Genomic DNA, 20,827 nt, shown 5'->3' with positions numbered 1-20,827 from the left:
TTCCTTTTTTTTAAAAAAAAAAAACTAGATGATAGTGAATTACAAAGTTACCAAGATACTTCTGATTGAGTTTCAGGCATATAACATCACTTCTTTCACTGGTGCTAACTACTCTCCACCAATGCCCCCAAATGCCCCCAGCTTCCCTCCCCTCACCCCTGCCCTAGTGGCAAGCTCCCTACAGAAGGCCAGTGCTCCTGCTCTTCGTTTCTATGGCCACAGGGCATTAGATGTTCCCCCAGGAAGTTTCTTTATATCCCATATTCAGAGTCTGTTCCTTTCCCTCAGACGGATTTCACTCTACATGATACCCTGATCCCCAGAACCACACTATGGTGCCCGAGCACCGCCAGGACTAAGCCCTGAGCATTACACCCAGGCCTGCGGAAATCCCAGTGGCTGGGAGGAGACTCAGGCCTTTCTAGGAGCAAACAGAAGCCAGAGGCAGCTTCTTAGGGGTACAGATCCCAGAGATAAACTGGAAAAACCAGCCTCCAGGCACTTTCTAAGCTGCAGGCAATAAAACCAGCGCTGCGTGATCAGTGCAGATCTGGGCATCCCTTTGGGCTGAGGGTCAAAGCAGGGTTCAGATGATACAAGGGGAAAAACCTGAGCCCGACAGACACCCAGGCTTTCCCGGGCCCAAAAGAACATCAGGCTCCACAAAAACCGAAGCTTAAAATCCCATCAGTTCAGCTCCTGTCAGGATGAACATGCCTCCTAAAATGTAAGACCACTCCTTGAAGGAGAAAATAAACATCATTCAAACTCTCGAAACAGCTCCATGTTTTATTCATACCCAGTTCCCAACTTTCGATCAAAAAATAGCAGGCACACCAGCAGACAAGAAAACAGTGGGGTGACACGGCTGAAGTACTGGGAAGAAAAAAAGTATGGACAGGAAGCAACATTAACTGAGCAAAAAAATTCCCCCCAACTATGGCATTTCAAAAAGCCAGCAAAAAAAAAAAAAATCATCCATTTCCTTAGCTCTGTTACCTATGCCACAAATCTTGGCGTCTTTAACAACAGAGACACCCCCCGCCACACACACACCCCATCTCCTTTGCAATGTTGTGTTTTATATGATCTAATTCCTGTAATTAAAATTTTAATTTGGGACATGAGATAGTACAGTGGGCAAGGTCCTTGCCTTGCATGTGGTCCTGTACCCATGAGGTCCCCTGAGCACAGCCACGAGTGATTCCCAGAATTCGGAGCCAGCAATATGCCCAGAGCATTGCAGGGTGTGGCCTCGGGACAAATAAAACAAACAAAAAAAAATCAAAACAAAAAAAGCCACCTTATTCTGGGAATAGCTCCTTTGTAAAACACAAGGAAAATAAGAATAAAACATACCTACACAGGAAACCACCCAAATATCCATCCTGGGACCTCAATCTATGAAGATTCAGGTGGCTATCCATCACAGTACCAATCTACACAGCGACCCAAAGGGTCTTTGGACAGATACAAATCTGTAGTAATTAATGTAAAAATATACCAATAGCTTGGGGTGTGAAAAAAAGGGCATAAAAGAGAACATAATTATTTTCAGAAATGATCCTATTTATGTTCACTGGATTTTTCCTTTTCTTCTTTTTGGGTCACACCCAGCGATGCTCAGGGGTTACTCCTGGCTCTGCACTCAGAAATTAACTCCTGGCAGTGCTCAGGGGGCCATATGGGATGCCGGGGATTGAACCTGGGTTGACCCCGTGCAAGGCAAACACCCTACCTGCTGTGCTATCTCTCCAGTCCCCTGGATTTTTTCATACAGTACATATGCACAGAACCCTCTATTATGGCTTTTTCTTATTTTTTTTTGCTTTTAGGACACACCGGCAGAGCTCGAGGCTTATTCCTGGCTCTGGCCTCAGGGCTCATGTTGGGGGGTGCAGGGCCCACACGTGGTGTTGGGGATCAAACTTGGTTTGCCACAGAGATGGCAATCGCCCTGCCCACTCTATTATTACTCTGACCCCGTATGGTTCTTTCATTTGTAAGCTTTCAAGTTTACTTGATGACTTAATGCATATTAACCACTAAAAACTGGGCTTTGAAATCAAACAAAATGACTCCTATTTGAACAGGCCTTCGGAGTCACTTGCATTTAGGTGCTTACAGATTCAAAACTTACGTCTTTATTCTTGGTAACAATATTGCTAAATAACGACTTGTCGATGACACCGTTATTTCTTTTCTGGCTCAAGCGAAGACCGAAGAGAGTGCGCTCTTCATTCTCATCTGGCTCATAGGATGGGTCCATCTAAGGAACAAATTTACAGAGTAGAAACTCAATTAAGCTGTTTTGGATGGGAGTTCTGTGATTGACCCTACCATTAGTATGGCTTCACAGGTACGTAATGCCAACCCCACACCCATCAAACGGGGCCCACGTCCCACTCTGCAGAGCCCTATAGCCTCACCCCCGAGCAAACCCCTTTCAGGTCCCCTCACAAATTCAGGTGCGTTCTGTGGGGAATCATTCCCCCTAACAAAACACTCAAGACTGGGCTAGTCCCTGGGTAAAACAGTTTCTGTCTTTTCGGATATAATCCAGGCAAGCAAAAACTGCAACCGGGCAAGAAGAGAATATTTAGTCCAGATGTGGAGGGCAACAGAGAACAGAAATTTTTCAGGGCCTTATACTGGACGGTGCCTGCTGACTAAAGGATGCTGGAAGCTCTGCTCGTCAAGCAGCTATTGTGTGTGGATGCACTTACTAATTACCTTCAGCAACGTACCCCCTGCAGGAGCCAGGGTGGGGGAGCAACACTGTGCTAATGACAGCCATCAGGAGGCACCCACCAGGCTGCCCAGGTGCTGGGCAGTCCCTATGTACTTGTCTTTTCTGGACTAACCCTCCCTCCCTCCCCCCCCATGGAGGTCGAAGGCCAACCACAAGTCCTCCTGTCGTTCCGCCTTTGGCCCTTTGTTGCAACCTTGTTGTGTATTGAACAGCACAAATTTAAAGTATAAATGAAAGGAGAGAGAAGAAAAGGGAATGTCCTGCCGAAGAGGTGGGGAGAGGTGGTGGGGGATGGGATGGGGGTGGTGGGAGGGATACCGGGAACATTGGTGGAGAGGGATGGGTAAACGATCACTGTATGACTGAAATGCAAACATGAATGTTCCTAAGTTTGCAATTGTACCTCACGGTGATTCACTAATTTAAAAAAATTACAATATAGGTGGAACTTCTGTAAAACAGCAATTAAGTGATATTCTAAAGAATAAATAAATAAATAAAGTATAAGTGAAAAGGAATGTGTCTACATCCCTCAAAAACCTTATCTCTGTGTGAGATTTCACTCTAAGTGCATGTGCTTTTCTAATTTAAGCACATGTAACAGAATCACCAGGCGCCAATATTTTCCTTCGAGATATTTCATAGATCTTATTATCACATGAGGCGTTTGAATTTAATATATTCAAACAAATGGTCCCAGCGAGTACATCAGTTAAAAGTACACTAACTCAAAGGACCATCTTCGTAACCCTTTCAAAAGAGCAATTTTGAAAAAAAAGGTTTGCTGAAAACAAAGAAACTAACTTTAAAAAAGGTCACTGGTACAAAGATTAGATTCCAATTTCCGGCTCTTTCTACAAACCTAAAATGCCTGGCTAACATTTGATTTCAAGAAAGTTAAAGGGAGGTAAAGAGGATTCATAGCCTGTGTCCATTTTAAAGGGAACAGTTGATGTGATGGATCCCTTCCTCCTGAACTGTGAACTCCAGAAATATGAAGGGCCAGAGAGGTCTGGCCGCAGAGGCTGGGATGGAGGTCCGGAGGCCCCAGCAAACTGCAGGCACACGAGGAGCTGTGTGAGAGGCCCCAGGGCCTCCTGAGCACTGCTTATGGGGCTCCCTTCCATTGTTAGGACAGAAATGTGGGGGCTGGAGCAATAGCACGGCAGGTAGGGCATTTGCCTTGTACGAGGCCGACCCGGGTTGGATTCCCAGCATCCCATATGGTCCCCCAAGCACCACCAGGAGTCATTCCTGAGTGCAGAGCCAGGAGTAACCCCTGAGCATCGCCGGGTGTGACCCAAAAAGAAGGAAGGAAGGAAAGGAAGGAAAGGAAAGGAAAGGGAAGGGAGGGAGGGAGGGAGGAAGGAAGGAAGGAAGGAAGGAAGGAAGGAAGGAAGGAAGGAAGGAAGGAAGGAAGGAAGGAAGGAAGGAAGGAAGGAAGGAAGGAAGGAAGGAAGGAAGGAAGGAAGGAAGGAAGGTGTGAGAGTGCCTAAGTACACCCTCTCAGACCGGGCATGTTTCTAACAGTTCCTTCATTCATTCTGCAGCTGAGCCGAGTCAGGATGCACTGGGTTGCAAGTCTGTAAGCCAGTCACCCTATGACTTCCACGCAGTTCATTTTTTCCTTCATTCTAAAACATTCCCTTTGTCTCTGGATCACAAAGTTTCTGCAAGTGTGATGTCTCCATTAAATGTGGCGAACCAGCCCCAAGACAGGCAGAAGAGGATTAAGCGGCCTCATGGTGGCAATTATGTGTCCCTGTGTCAAGAAAAATTCTCAAAAAAAAAAAAAAAAAACCCAACCGCCCAAAATAAGTAAAATCAAGCAAAAATCAATACTGGACAGAGCAGCCCAGGTAAGTGTTTTGACATCCTTATGTATGCGACTGTCGGGTGCTGAAGAGGCAGAGATGAATGAGGGATCTGAAACACACACCTGCCCCCGCGCCCCTGACAGCCCACGTAATCGTAAGCACGCCATTCTCCTAACAGCGGCGGGAACTGCACGATGAAGAAACTGCGGAGTCCAGTGATAACAAACGGACTTGGGTAAACACGTGGTCACGTGTCTTTAAGACAGCCTTTGTGTGCCTCCCGTATTCTTAGTTTGGGATGGGAGGCCTCTCAGGCAGTGCTTGGGGAACTCGGGGCCACTCCTGGCCGCTGTCGGGTTTGGCTGTGCGGGTGCTGCTTATAGTCACCTAGTCACCACTACTGCAGTGCCCACGTGCCACCAGGGTACACATTCTGTGCACACAATGCCCTGCACGTGCAGCCTGGACTCCAGCCCTCCGACGCCCTGGATCTCCCCCGAACGGTATTTATATTCAGTGTGAAACGATTTGCTCTTTCCTTGGAAAGCCAACTCGGAATCCATAACACCCACCCCGGGAGTGAGAGCCTGCGATAAAGGCCGTGTACCTATTAGCTTCCGCGCTGCAAAGCTGGAATCCCAGACGCTCCAAGGCCCCAATTACCTTCTGATAAGCAGCATTATGAATGTTTACTTTCAATTCAAATAGTTCCTTTCTTTATCCGTCTTTATCTTAAGATTACGTAAAACACAAGGATTTATGAAAATGAATAAGGAAATAATCTCAACAGTTAGAAAAACAGGCAAAGAACATGAATAGACTGGGCACATAAAGGAAGTGAAAAATCCCCTGAAATGTAAGAGGGCTCCACATACATAGCGAGATAGTGAAAGCAGAGATCCCATTTCGCCCCTTTCGTCTGGGCCACGACTCACCGTGTTCGGGGCATACCCCTGGCTCTGTTCTCAGGGATCCCCTTTGGTGGGCTCCTGGAATCATATGGGGTGCTGGGGATTGAACCGGGGCTGGCCACACTCAAGGCAAGAGCCCCACCTGCTGTACTAACATTCTGGCCCCTCATATACCTTAGTGTTAAGCTTACACACTCCTAGCAATGGTGCTTGGAAATAAAAAACGAGCTCCTTTACACATCCTAGACATAAAATGCACTGCACAATCTCTAGGGGGCGGCATCCAGCAAAATTACCAACACCGTCTGCAATGGAGTTCTAATTTCACTCCTACAACTTTCCCCCTGAGTTATTCAAGGAGAGGATATATGTGACCACTAACACCCAGTGATGGGTCACCTAATTGAAGACAGATAAAACAACAATAGTGTAGCTGTGTGCACGGGTGCCACTGAAATAAGGGGGTGTTGGGGTGGGAACCCACAAATGAAAATACTTACTGAATCTGGGTAGAGAATTTAAGAAGATAAGTGAGAAAAGTATCCAAAAAGGGAAGGGGTGGGAGAAATGCTACCAGATTTGCATAAGGGAAAGACAAGAGAGGTTTTGATCACATTACCTTTTGGATAGCAAAAAAAAATGTGATTAAAAGCATTTAATGAAGGGCAAGAAAGGCACCCTGATCTTAAAACAAAACAAAGCAAATGCAGGTTGGGGAGTGTTTGTGGCTGGGGTGGGAGTGGGTGGTCTAAGAAAGGTTACCATAAGGGAAAGATGGAATGGGGTGGGGGGGGAGACACCCCACACCAATGTAGGCGCACACCTCCTTCAAATCACACTAACCTGAAGAACACAGTAGGCCCCTTTTTTCTTTTTGGAGAGGATTTGCAAAGCTTCCTTTTCATAGCCGGGGGCGATGATACCATCGGACACCTGCAAACATATCATCAACGTCTGTTTGAGGAAATGCAAACCAATGGCGAGGGACAAGAGATGAGCTCAGAGATGACCTCAGAGGCACACGCCTTCGGTGCCCAGTGGTGGTGGTGGTGGTGGTCGGGGAAGGGGAGGGAAAGCCCTGGCTTATCCAGGACACTGCGAAAGAGAAACCAGCGAACATCTCTTCAACAGCCTAGAGAACTAAGTGCCCTCAAGGCTGTGAGAACCTTCCCCTTCCCCCCCCTAACAGAGAACACAGGCTCTCTCTCAGAGCTAAGGCTGTGCAGCAAACGGCTTTCTCTTGACCTCACCCGCCACCCTACCTGCTTCCTTTCCTTCGAGGTTTAACTGCATAGAAGCAAGCAGCGAGCCTGAGTACATGTTCCAGGGTAGGAAAAAACAATCCCCTCGGCCCCCTTCCATTCCCTTGGCGAGCGCCCCTGTCATCATCAGTGTGTTGGGGGTGCTGGGTGGGGGTGGGGTGGGTGGGGGTCACACACCCGGACGAGGTTCTCTCGGGGAGGGAAGGAGCCCCGGGGCTCTGCCGGGATGGGGGGGGGGGGCTCGGAAGTGGCGTGCCACATAGCTGTGCCCGCTACTGGCAGACTAATAACACTGGGAAATCAACAGCACTGAAATACTCTTTTTTTTTTTTTAAAGATTCATCATGCCATCCAAGGTGGTATCCCTAATTCTTCAAAACAGAGTTAACACTGGCATTAAGAAAACTACTGTGGGAGATAAGAGAATGAAATATATAAACTAATTCATATTAGTCAAATACTCATTTGGAATATTCACTAAATCACATAATGCCACGCGGTTGGTAATTCACAGTCTAGAGAAAATATGAGCACTCTACAGAGCACACTGAGCGAATGAATCTGCTGGATGTATATGTATAAAGGTTCTGAACTCAATAAACGTCTTACTCAGTTATGAGACGATCAGTGATCACTGGATTCCTCTTTTAGGAGGTATGTGTGTGACAATAACTGCCGTGCGCACGGATGGATCACCATGGGGGTTGGGGGAGGGGTGTGTGTGCAGAGGACGGAGCCCAGGTTGGCTCCACACAGGGCAAATGCCCCAAGTGCCGTCACATTTCTCCAGCCTAATCCATGGAATCCTGACCCATGGCTCACCACTCACCTCTCTGGAGATAATTTTGGCAGTAGGAACATCGCAGACTTCAGATAAGGCGATAAAATCCCCAAAAGAAGACATCCTATCAGCCCCTATAAATAAAAATCAAAATAAGATATTCATCATACATTACCTTTCAACAACAACGGAAACAGTTTAAAAGCTGCCCAGTATGATCTATCTGAACACATTTCTCTAAAGCTAACATTATTATGGAAAAAGACAAATCACATGTTTAGGAGTCATTTCAACCGAAATAACCACTTGGAATATATTTTAATTTTACCTTCTACAGTAGCACTCAGCAAGCTTTTTCTGTGACAGTAGAAAAATTTGAAACTTTACAGTCACTTATCTGTGACAGGAACTCAGCTCAGCGGCTGCAGGGAATCAGTCACTGAAGATATATAGCAGACTATATTCATAAAAACAGAATTCAGAACTATATTGATAAAAATAAAGTCCCAAACTATTTAAAGGAGTAGGTGGCAGACGACATTCAGCCCATGAGTCAAGTTTACCAAACATGTGTCAAAACATTTTACATGTTAAACTCATGAAACAGGTATTTCTGAAATACACATTAACTCTCACTATAAATTTGCAATTCTACGCACCAAATTCCAACTACGCTTCCGTTTACTGGACCAAAATACATTTTACAGATGAATTTACTTCTAAGCATTCACGTGATTATTCCTAAGTACTAGAAAATAACCTAAAGATCTGCAGCCTTCGACTGAAACCGAGGACAAGTTATTGCACCTAGGCTAACACACCGCTCTTGCTCCAAAAACCAAACCCGAACCCGCACCCAGAGCCCTACTGCTCTTCTGACCTCTCGCTCTTGCGTACGCCGTGGCTATGGGCGTGAGGGTCTGGAAGATGTCATCGACCATGCAGACTTTGGCCTCATCTTCACTGAGTGGGATTGCAACAGCAGCTCCTGTACAGAAAAACCACAGGACACGCCCCAAACCTCAATCACTGCCTGTCGGTGCCTGAGCCAAGACATCCCCCCCATAACATCTATCTAGTCCCTGCAGCAGTATCTCGGGGGCCGGTTCCGAATCAGACAGAGGTCTATTTCTTTTGGCTGGATGCATACCAACAGCAGAACTAGAGGGAAGGCTGAGAAGCGGGGAATCTCTGCTCCCTCGCCGAGCCCGGGCCTGGCTATCACTCCAGCCCCTAGATCTTGACTGACTATTGAAGTGATCTTGGATAGTGATCTGAGAGACAGATAAGCGCTGTGTGCCAGTAACCGGGACTTTGCAGAATCAGCACGAAGGGACCTGGCCTTCACTGAGTGGGATTGCAACAGCAGCTCCTGTACAGAAAAACCACAGGACACGCCCCAAACCTCAATCACTGCCTGTCGGTGCCCGAGCCAAGACATCCCCCCCGTAACATCTATCTAGTCTGGAACGATAGCACAGCCGGTAGGGCATTTGCCTTGCACGCGGCCGACCTGGGTTCGATTCCCAGCATCCCATATGGTCCCCTGAGCACCGCCAGGGATAATTCCTGAGTGCAGAGCCAGGAGTAACCCCTGAGCAGAGCCAGGTGTGACCCAAAAAGCAAAAAAAAAAAAAAGTCAGTCAAGATCTAGCCCCACGTGGACGGTCCGCAGAAGGCGGGAAATTCGGCCCTGGGAGGGGATGCCTTCCACGAACGCATGGAGGCTCTACGGCTGCAGCATCCTTGGCACAAGCTCCCTTCGTCTGCTCCGTCACGCTGTCTGGAGGAAGAGGACCGGGTCTAATCGCTTTCATCCACGTAACTCTCTAAAGTGCCGTGCGTTTACTCCCCAAACACTACCCGGCCTTCCTCTCTCCTCGCGTCACACAAACCTACGTAGTAGGGAACCGTGATGCTGCTGAGATTTTCCTCAGGCTACTCCCGTGATGCTGGCTCCCGACCCATCTGGCTTCCAATTCCATAACCTGGCAACAGCGGAGTCGGACTCCGCCCAGCTCCTGAGAAGCCCCAAGACAAGAGCCAGGCAGCCCGTCCCGCCGCTCTCCTTACCTGCCGGGCTGACGTGCTTGAAGGAGGCGGCGGCAGGCATGCCCAGGGCGCCCTTGAGCTCTCTCACCAGCTGCCAGGCGTTCAAGGCGTCGCACAGGTTGATAAAGCCGGGGGCTCCGTTTACCACTACAAACGAGAACAGTCACATTTCCCGGCTCAAGGCGAGCAAGGACAAGCACGCGCACGTGCTCACTCTCCCCGAAGAGAAACAACATACACACCAAGGCCGGACGGACACGTTTTGTTTTATTTATTTACTTATTTTCTTATTTATTTATTTATTTATTTATTGCTTTTTGGGTCACACCTGGCAATGCACAGGGGTCACTCCTAGCTCTGCACTCAGGAATCACCCCTGGCGGTGCTCAGGGGACCATACAGGATGCTGGGAATCGAACCCAGGTCAGCTGTGTACAAGGCAAACACGCTACCTGCCGTACTCTCACTCCAGCCCCCCAAAAATGTTTTAAATCTAAGAGGCGGGGTTGGAGCAATAGTACAGCAGGTAGCGGCTGACCCGGGTTGGATTCCCAGCATCCCATATGGTCCCCTGAGCACCATCAGGGGTGATTCCTGAGTGCAGAGCCAGGAGTGACCCCTGTGCATCATCAGGTGTGTCCCAAAAAGCAAAAAAATAAAAATAAAAAATTAAAGTGCCTTAAAAAAAAAATTAAATCTAAGAGGCACACAAGCATTGATGAAAAAAAAAAAAAAAGGTGAACCAAACACCAGATTCCCCAGCCCATTGGACACCGGAACTCGAACGACCCATGTACGAACATTCTCACACCCAGGCGGAGACCCCTAGTGTACACCCCAAGGGTACCATATCTGGCCAAGCAGACAACCAACTGTGCAAAGAGCCACTTCATACATGATGACGACGGAGTGAGGCAGCGAAGAAGAAAGATCATGTGAAGCTGGGCTGGTTAATTTAAGGAATGACCCCATCTAGGCGGGACTGATAAGCAGAGCTTGCTTTGAACAGAGCTTTGGCAGGCTCAATCCCCGGCACCCTGGGTGGTCAGAGCTATAGCCTCGCCCCAAGGAGAAAACCAGTAATTAAGCACACCCCCACCCCACCACACACATTTCGACTCTTAATTCCATTGTTTCTATACACAGACAACCACCATCGATTTTATTAAACTGCCCCAAGTGACCAATACTCAAACTGCAAAGACAGAAATACACTTCTGCTGAGAAAATGCGTGTGTTCGGAAGAAATCCTGTGACTTGCTTACAAGACATCCAAACTTATGTGACTGGACCAGCCTTCCGTCCAGCAAACACACCTGCGTGCTTGCCTTTCTCACTCTCACCCAGCCCTGACCCCTCGACCAAAGCCCAGGTCCTTCTCGCCGCCCCCCCCTTCTTCTCCTTCCAGACGTGGGGCCGGCGGAGGGGGGGGGCAGTCCAACCTTACAAACGCAACACAACTGTGCAAGTGCTGACTAAGCTCTCGGCTCAAGGCGTGGCACTCAGGAACTGCCGTTTCCCCTCTAACCTCACATTCCTAACCTCATCCACTTCGTCCCCGAGGCCAGGAATCTGCTTCTGATTGTCCCTGACCAGTCGGGAGCATTCCACAGCTGACCCGGCAGGCTCTCCTATCTGGTGTCTGCAGTGCCGGCCCCGGGCGTGGTGGCCCTCAGACCCCGGCCATCCACAGCCCAAACCGCGGGGGATTCTGCCTCGCTCTGCCTGTATACCGGCAGCTTGCCAACCCGGCCTTCCGCCGGTCCAACCTGACGTCTCTCCAGAACCCGAGACTGGCAGAATGGAAGCAGACACGCCTTGTGCATGAGATGAACCAGCGCTTCAAGCTCCAGGAGGTCATCACAGTATCCCGTTAATCACCGATTTCTCGGGCGGGCTCAGTAACCTCTCATTTCGTCCTTTCCCTGAGATCTTAGCAGTCCATCTCGACTCAGCCCTCCTAACGATGTCGCACTGGGGGCTCTCCAGGGTCAGGGGAATGAGATCCAGTTTGTTATTGGGTTTAGCATATGGCTACACCATGGGAAGCTTGCAAGGCTGTCCCATGTGGGCAGGAAACTCTCAGAAGGTTGCCAGTTTCTCCCAGAGGGAGAAGTAGGCTACAAGATATCTCAGAAGCTAAAGCTAAAGCTTCCGAGAGCTTGCTTTTAAGTCTCTCTCTGGATGTTGGCCATTGATGGGAGGTCATATAGGCGCTATTATGCAATTTACTTTCTCTGCCAGTCACGAGTCGTCCAAGAAAGGAAGGACCCCCCCACCTCCCACCCGCCACACACACACACACACACACACACACACACACACACACACACACACACACACACACACACACACACACACACAAGAAAGTGCCCCCGATCATGGCACCTAAGACTCAGCCTTTACCTGTGATGGGCAGCTTCGGGCTCATTGTGTAGAGCTGGGCCGGAGACTGGTGAGGGTTCATTCCGTACCTCAGGGGCATCTGAGAGACCCCTTTACTGTACTGCTTCCGGAAGTAATCCGAAATGGCTTCGTCATACCGCGCCGTGTGAGTGAAAGCCTGCAGGGAAATCTAAGTCAGGGGGTGCGCCGAGAGCAGCCACTTCCCCAGGTGCAGACAAGACCGTCGGAGGGGGAGCGAGGAGACCACACCCCACCCGTGCCCGTGCCGAAGACAAGGCAGCTGATGCCATGGCTCGGGGGGGAGGGAGGGAGGGCGCCTTCCCTTGCCACCTCTAACAGCCGCTCCGGTCACTGACAATGAGAGGACAGAGGCAGGCAGCGGGTCCCATCCCCCGAGAAGGGACCGGCTCCTTTCCAAGGCTGGGGGACGGGGGGAGGGGGGCGCCCACCTTCAAGGCTAACTGGCGCCTGGTCTCCAAGGAGGTGTCTTTGCTGTCGGAGCTCTGCATCTCGGCAGCCACGGCAGCGTAGTCCGCAGGCTCACACACCACGGTCACCCGTGCGTGGTTTTTGGCGGCCGCCCTTAGCAGGGTCACTCCACCTTGGGACCAAAAGACCATTTAGGTACCTTGATGAGTTTGGCCAGCGCTCCCAGACTACTGCTACCACTGCCGGAATTTCCTGTAACCGCTCTTCCTGGAGAACAGTACTGCTGACAACACTACGGATCAACATTTCAGTGCCTCCATCCTTCCAACATTTACATCCGCCACCAAGGTCTGTTTCCCTCCAGCACGGGCGCCAGGGGTCCGGACCCCACCCCCTCCCCATGTATGCGCAGGAAAATAATCTTCAGTCCTAATCATTAGGACTTGTTCTAGTGATTTGTTCTTGCTTTACTGCTTCTTTCTTATCCCACATAAGAAAAGAAATAGGGCAAGAGTTCTCGCGCCCCCTTTTTAAAAAAAACTGTGGCGGCAGTGACGTCTACGCACATACAGATGAACAAAATTAATCTCCTGGGATTCCACAAAATTGTACATCAATGATAAAGTGGAAAACTGTATCTTTACAGGCAAGTACATTGAAACAATATTATAAACAATGCTGTGCTGATACCTTTTCAAATTTACATGAAATAGTTAAATCCTATAAACGTACAATTTAGTAAGAGTGAAGATAATTAAGAAAAACCTAAACTTTAAAAATAAGGAAAAAGGGGCCAGAGTGATAGTACAGTGGGTAGGCCGACCCGGGTTCATTCCCCGGCATCCCATATGGTCTCCCAAGCACCGCCAGGAATTATTCCTGAGTGCAGAGCCAGAAGCAACCGCTGAGCATCGCTGGGTGTGACCCAAAAAGCAAACAAACAAACAAAAAAAGGGAAAAAAAGAATATAAACTCTGCACCAAGAAATTCCTTAGAAAAACACAGGCATATGACAACCAGACTAGAAGAAACGATTTTCTACTCCCTCCATGAACATCAAAAGAAAATCTCACTGAAAATGGAAATCATTCTTTCCTGCGTTCAGAAATGATCCTGTCCAACTTACCTATATCAATTTGCTCAACAGCCTCCCCAACGGTGACATCTGGCGAAGCCACAGTCTTCACAAAGGGATACAGATTACAAACCACAACTCTGAAAGAGAGAGGGATTTAACCAGCATTCAAAATTTAGAGCTGGGGGCGAGAGACAGCCCGGTGGGCAGGACACCTGCCTTGCAACACGGCCGAACCTAATTTAACCCCATTACCACACACGGTCCCCTAGTCACACCAGGAATGACCCCCAGGTACAGAGACCAGAGTAAGCCCTGTGCTACACCAGGTGTGGTCCAAACAAATAAAAGTTCACAGCTAGATAGGTGAAACAAGCCAGCAGCCCTGCACACATGATCCAAGTCCGGAGAGCCCCACAATGCTAAGCCTGACGTTTGAGAGTTACGACAACCCGGTGGTTATGATGAAACGCCAGGACCTCCTTCCGTTGCCAAAGTCGGCTTCCACACACTGGCCATAGTCAGCGGGGCCTAGCGTCCAGCTATTCCCGCCAAATCATACTGCAACGTGCTGGTTAAGTACCTTCAGCCACCATTATTATACTATCAAGTCATCCGAAAATTTTTTTAAAATATACATAATGGTAAAATATTAGGATACAGGCCACACCCCTCATCTTGGAATACTATTTAGATTTTTATTTCAGAGTCTACTTAACAGAAGGTGTCCAACAAAGGGACAAAAAAAATCAATCATTCTTAGGCTGAAATATCTGCTCTTCAGACAGGTCATAACAAAGATTTTTTTTGCTTGTTTTTAAATGGCTGAAAGAACAATTTAAAAGTACAGAATTAGTGGGGTGGGGTGAGGGGAGGGAAAATGGGGACATGTGTGCTGGGAAATGTACCCTGGTGGAGGGATGGGTGTTGGAATATCCTCAGTATGACTGAGACCTAACCATGAACAGCCTTGTAAGGGTCATTCTCACAGTGATTCCCTAAATAGAAAAGAAATAAAATAATAGTACAGAACTAATCCAAAATGGCAAACAAGAAGACACACCCACCCCCAAATCATGAGCACCCACAAATAAATCCAACAGGTTAAAGGATATACAATGAACTGAACTTAATATATACATCAACAATTCAAAACTGAAACAGAGTAAACAATTCCATTTGCAAAACTATCTGAAAAAAATTAAGAATTTTTAAAAATCTAAGGATTTTTAAATTAAAATTATACTAAGGCTTCTATACACTAAAAATTTAATTTTTATATACACTAAAATTATACAAAGAATATAAAACTGTTGAAAAAATTTTTTAGTTTAGTAAAAGCAATTCCAGCTCAGCTATATAAGCTCAAAGCCCCTGCCCTTCTCAGAGAGCCTGGCAAGCTACCCATGACATTTTTGATATGCCAAAAACATAACAACAACGTGCTCGTCATGTTCCTTGAGTGAGCAGACACCATTGGGCTACACTAGCACGAGACAGGGACAAATGGAGACGGTACTGGCGCCCACTCCTGCAACTGATGAGCAATGGGATGACAGTGATACAGTATAGGTGGACTGGAAGGCTTGTTAAGATGGCAAGATTCCCCCAAACTGACCTACAGAATCAAAATAGAAACAAATTTCAACTCCCTTGCTATACAAGGCATCCTATATATCCAAAACCGTCTTTAAAAGGAAGAGGACTGGAAAAATAATATAGGCTTTTGCACATAGTTGACCCTGATTCAATCCCTGGGTGGCACGGACATTCAGACAGTTAAATATATGATTTCAAAAGTAACATGAAGAAAAACAGGGAACTAAGTAAAATATAAAATTCTTAAAATTTCAAAGATACAGGTATCAATGTTCATTACCTACGACTATGCAATGGCCTCTTGAATAGCAAACAAAAGCACCAACAAAAAAAATAAGTAAATTGAACATCATGAAAAATTGTTTATGATGAGCTAAGAACACTACAGAATAAAAGCAATTCCAGCTTTTATAAAGCAAATATAGGGGCCAGAGCAACAACACAGCGGGTAGGGAGTTTGCCTTGCACTCAGCCAACCCGTGTTCAAACCCCAGCATCCCAGATAATCCCCTGAGCACCGCCAGGGGTAATTCCTAAGTGCAAAGCCAGGAGTAGCCCCTTTGCATTCCCAGGTGGGACCCAAAAAGAAAAAAGAATAAATAAATAAATAAATAATTAAATAAATATAATGCACAGAAGAAAATGAACTCAGCTCAATAAAAAAAAGCAAAATAACTAAATGCAGGAAATAAGAAGATCTGAATACACATTTCCAAACGTATAAAAATGGGCAATGGGCTTAAGAGCATTGGTGTCCGAAAGAAAACACAAATCTTAAATACCCATAGGGTGCCTAGAAATTTTTTAAAAATATACAACCTCTGTACCCTGCCACAGGAATTGTAAAATGATTATTGCCTTGGCAAACAGTAGGGTGGATCTCCTCACGAGGGTCCAGATACCAAATGACCAAAAGGTTCCACCCTGAAGTGACAATGAATGTCCATAGAAAAACTTAGAAATGAATATCCACAGCTATTTTTTGGATGCCTATCCCCCAATACAGTCCAAACATGAACTGTAGATAGAATAGGTCATATCCATATGACGGGTGACTTTCCGCATCAAAGAAGGCACTGAGATACTATAGCTCTCGATGATTGCTAAGAACAAATTAAAACTAAGCAACTAATGACAAAATGCCACATATTATCATATTTCAGTGATATGTAGTATCAACACAGGTATATTCAGAGAGGGGGGAAAAATAAGACAATTGGTGGTTTTGTAGGGCTAGAGGGTGAGAGAATGAAAATGAACTCAAATGAAGAATGAATGCTAGTGGTGGGGGGTTGGGGAGGGAGGGTCCCAGAGGGAAGAGGGATGAGATACTTTTAAATGGTAGAAATGGTGGGGCTGGAGCAATGGCACAGCGGGTAGGGCATTTGCCTTGCACGCGGACGACCCGGGTTCGATTCCCAACATCCCATATGGTCCCCTGAGCACTGCCAGGGGTAATTCCTGAGTGCAGAGCTAGGAGTGACTCTTGTGCATCACCGGGTGTGACCCAAAAAGAAAAAAAAAAATGGTAGAGATGAGACACAACTCTCAATAGGCTAATAATCACTGAAATATAAAGTGGGGAATTCTATGTGAATAATATCTGAACAAAACATTGCGTGTATTTAAAATAAACAGTGCACAGCTTCATGCAAATAACCAAGTTGCCAACAAGCAATACAATTCAGATTATAACTCCTTAAAATGCAAAGTTTATTCTTTTGCTACTATAAAATGAGCAAAGTCTAAATGCTGACACCTGAAGGTCACACAAAAGGTCCTAAATAAAAATCTATCATGATCGATCAAGAAACTCAATCTAACATCAATGATGATTCTGGCATACTCTTTCTATAAACTTAATCTCTAATATATTGAAAACTCAACTTTAAAGATTTACCTTATAAGATTGAAATCAAGTCTGGCCATGTCAGCACTATCTTCTGGGATGTTACGAGCCAAGATTCCTAATTAATGAAATGAAAATATTAGTTCCAAAAATCAGTAGCAGGAGACCTCTTTCTGAGGTAATCCCACTAGTTAGAATAAAGCCTTTAGCACTGTCTCATGAGAGCACCTGAATAAAAAGGAGAGCCACAGGCCAGAGAGGTGCGTGGAGAGGGGTAAGGGCAGGTGCTTGCCCTAACGCAGTGAACCCGAGTTCCATTCCCGCACTACAGATGCCTCCACGAGCACCGCCACAAATGACCCGTAGACAAGTCAATGGTGCCCCTTCTGCCAAATAAAAAAAAAAAAGAGGCCCAGGGATATAACAAGTGGAGTGCATGGCTCACAGATGTGAGTCCCTGGATTTACATAGCACCCGAGCACCAGGAAAAATAAATTAGTAAGATTAATAAATATATTCAAAATTTTAAAAACTTGGGGCTGGAGTGATAGTACGGCAGGAAGCGCATTTGCCTTATACACGGCCGACCTGGGTTCGATTCCCAGCATCCCATATGGTCCACTGAGCACCGCCAGGAGCAATTCCTGAGTGCAGAGCCAGGAATAACCCCTGAGCATCAATGGGTGTGACCCAAATAGAAAAAAATAAATAAACCTTTTGGTGGTAGGAGGCCATGCCCAAAGGTGCTCAGGGTTTACTCCTGGCTCTGTGCTCAGGGATCGTGCCTGGCAGTGCTTGGGGGACAATATGGGCTGCCACGGATCAAACCCAGGTCCAACATAAGCCAGGCAAACACCGCACTGCTGTACTATCACTAGGGACCCTTTAAAATATTTTTGTATCAGTTCCCCAATCTTCTTTCCTTGAGCAACAAGTAAAAGCAAGTTTCACAAAAGCTATTGCCGGTCCCCCTAATCACATAGCTTGTCTGATGACTCTTCGGGGTTAAGCTTTTTATAATGGATTTTATTGTAATTGCAAACATTAATAATACTGCCATTTGTTGCTATTATGGTCAAAATGCAATTTTTCTCTGGACAGACGAAAGTAAAGTGTTTTGAAAAATAACTCTTTTGAAAGTCAGTTACATTGGAAGCTTTACTCCAAGTCTCAACTGTGATGGCTTTTTATGCACAAAATCTAAGTAACTTCATTAACTCCAGCAAGAAAGATTTTTAAATTAGTTATCAGGTCATGACCAGTAACAAACAGAGGAAAACAATCTAAATCCACCATAAAATAAAGGACACCAGATTTTAAAGAGGGTCTTAGGTGCTATGAACTTCAGCAGTGCACGTGAAAAAAAAAAAATACAAACTCCAAAGATTTTGTTTGAGCTCATGACTTTCCTTTCCCCCTCATTTACTCTTCAAAGCAAGTGAATAAAATACTTCTAAAACCCACCAACTCTTCTCAGTTGAAAGCAGCAGACACTTACCAGCGTGCACTGCAGGATGCAAGGTTTTCACACGCCCGCCCAGCATTTCGGGAAAGCCCGTCAGTTCAGAGACGTCTCTGCGAACAGATGAACAGATCACAGCTTTGTTTCTGCCCGACTGCCACTCCACGTTACTCAAAAGCATCTTCCGCTACTATCCACTGCTCTCCTTTAGAGATTTTTCAGTTTTCAAAAACTGAATCATAAGCCACATGAATGAAATATTAAGACATAAACTCAACCGAGAAGCAATCTGGCCATCTATAATAAACATTAATGAACAAGAAATGTCCGTATCGTAACAACAAACGGAAGTTAAAAGAATACAGAAGCCTGAAAGCGAGTTCGATGGGTTAGACCGCATGTTCCACACGCAGGAAGCTTGGCTCTGACCCCCAGAACATATGAAGAGACCCCCAGCACCAGCAAGCAGTGACCCCCACCTTCCTACGCCCAACAAGGAGTTGGGTATAACCCCCTGACAAAAAGAACAAGAAAATTCTTTAATAATCAAGGAAGCTTAAAGTCGGAAAACCAAACAGGTGGGAAAAACTTAAAAGATTGCCAAGAACTGCTTATATTTGGAATATAAGGTTAACTTCTTCGTCAAAACCCTGAATGAACGATTTGAGGCTCTTCCTATTCCTGGAGCTAGCAGGTATCATTTGGGCTACACTAGCACTTGACAGGGACAAATGGAGAGTTACTGGTGCCCACTCGAGCAAATCGAAGATCAAGGAGATGACAAGTGACACAAGTGATACAAGGTTAACTGCACACAAAATTAAATGTTCAATGAATCAAAGGCTTTGAAATGCAAAAAAATAAACCAAAATAAATATATAAAGAGCACTTTCAAAGCATTAAACTGAAACCCAACAGATCTGACTCTGTCATATTCAAGTCTATTACAAGGGGAGAAAAACTAAGCTGAAAAAAATACTATCAAATATAGACATATCTGAGTATCTATCCAGATCATCAAAGTGACCTGGCCCCTCTCTCTGGCATTATTTTTAAGTAAATTCAGTTACATTTAAAAAAATGCCTCAGGGCTGGAGCAATAGCACAGCGGGTAAGGCAAACTTGCCTTGCATGCGCGCCAACCCAGGCTGACCCAGGTTTGATTCCCAGCATCCCATATGGTCCCCTGAGCACCGCCAGGAGTGATTCCTAAGTGCAGAGCCAGGAGTAACCACTGTGCATAGCCAGGTGTGACCCAAAAAAAGCAAAAATAAACACAAACAAAAACAAACAAAAAAACTTCAAAACATGCTAAGCAAAAATAAAAATCAAGAAGTAAAACATCTTCACCGTGAACTGTGAAAAACAATGTACTTGAAAAAAAATAGGATTTTTTTAAATCCTTGGCATCAACATGCTTAACAAATTAAGTCACACTACTATCTTCTAGTTTCCACAACTTTCAAATTTCCTGCACTGTACTGACCTAATTTATAATAAAATAATATAAACATTTCAAGCATCCAATTATGCCAGCTCTTTTTCCTGGATAGAGTCTACTGATGTGGGACTGTGACGGAACAAGCATGCAAGAGGCTCCCATCAACTGCTGACACTGATTCCCAATTCAAAATTCCCCTGGTCAGAACTCAGAAAATAAAACCCAGTTTTCTCCAACTGAAAACAATTAAAACTCCTAAGGCAGATCTTTTCTTAAAATGAATGAATGACTGGCATAACTGAAAATCTCATTATTCCTTAAGATAGAGATGTAAAGTTAACATTTTTCAGAATTGTCTACATACTCACTGAATAAATTTTCGTCAGTTTACCTCACATCTCAAGGTTCACTTCCTGAGATAAAACCCGGACTCTTCAGAAAGAGAGGGACAGACATAGAAAGATTGCACTCATCTGTGGAACACAGAACAACAGAGTAGGAGACTAACACCCAAGAATAGTAGTATATAATACCAGGAGGTTGGCTCCATAGCTTGGAAGCTGGCCTCACACGCTGGGGGAAAGGCATCCCAGATAGAGAAGGGAACACCAAGTAATATGTGATTGGAGATCCTGCGCGGGAAGGGAGATTCGTGCTGAAAGTAGACTAGACACTGAACAGGATGACCACTCAATACCCCTATTTCAGGCCACAACACCCAAAAGGAAAGAGAGATATCAAATTGGAATGCCCCGCTACAGAGGGGGAGTGGGGTGAGGGGGGATGGGACTGGGGGGTGGGAGGGATACTGGGTTCATGGGTGGTGGAGAATGGACACTGGTCGAGGGATGGGCTCTTAAACATTGCATGAGGGAAAAACAAGAACAAAAATGTGTGAATCTGTAACTGTACATACCCTCACTGTAACTAATTAAAAAATAAATTTTTTTTAAAAGTCTCTTATTATCTGTGTAAGTTGTATGGGCAAAAG

The 20,827-nt window shown here is 45.9% G+C and overlaps 1 protein-coding gene across 1 annotated transcript in view; it reads right to left on the bottom strand.

The window, feature by feature from the left end:
* Window positions 1-20,827, bottom strand: part of ATIC (5-aminoimidazole-4-carboxamide ribonucleotide formyltransferase/IMP cyclohydrolase) — a 30,021-nt gene that overhangs the window by 6,415 nt on the left and 2,779 nt on the right. The window contains exons 3-12 of the mRNA XM_055121661.1: window positions 18,432-18,508; window positions 16,985-17,051; window positions 13,537-13,625; window positions 12,431-12,582; window positions 11,982-12,138; window positions 9,597-9,722; window positions 8,404-8,511; window positions 7,572-7,657; window positions 6,324-6,413; window positions 2,141-2,269 (exon numbers count right to left, since the gene is read on the bottom strand). Of these exons, the coding sequence (XP_054977636.1) occupies window positions 2,141-2,269; window positions 6,324-6,413; window positions 7,572-7,657; window positions 8,404-8,511; window positions 9,597-9,722; window positions 11,982-12,138; window positions 12,431-12,582; window positions 13,537-13,625; window positions 16,985-17,051; window positions 18,432-18,508 (1,081 nt within the window). The remainder of the gene's footprint in view (window positions 1-2,140; window positions 2,270-6,323; window positions 6,414-7,571; window positions 7,658-8,403; window positions 8,512-9,596; window positions 9,723-11,981; window positions 12,139-12,430; window positions 12,583-13,536; window positions 13,626-16,984; window positions 17,052-18,431; window positions 18,509-20,827) is intronic.

Source organism: Sorex araneus, chromosome X (assembly GCF_027595985.1).
Source record: "Sorex araneus isolate mSorAra2 chromosome X, mSorAra2.pri, whole genome shotgun sequence".
In the NCBI taxonomy this organism is placed as follows: Eukaryota; Metazoa; Chordata; class Mammalia; order Eulipotyphla; family Soricidae; genus Sorex; species Sorex araneus.
Note: the sequence above shows the minus strand (reverse complement) of the source record. Positions and strands in the feature narration are given on the sequence as shown.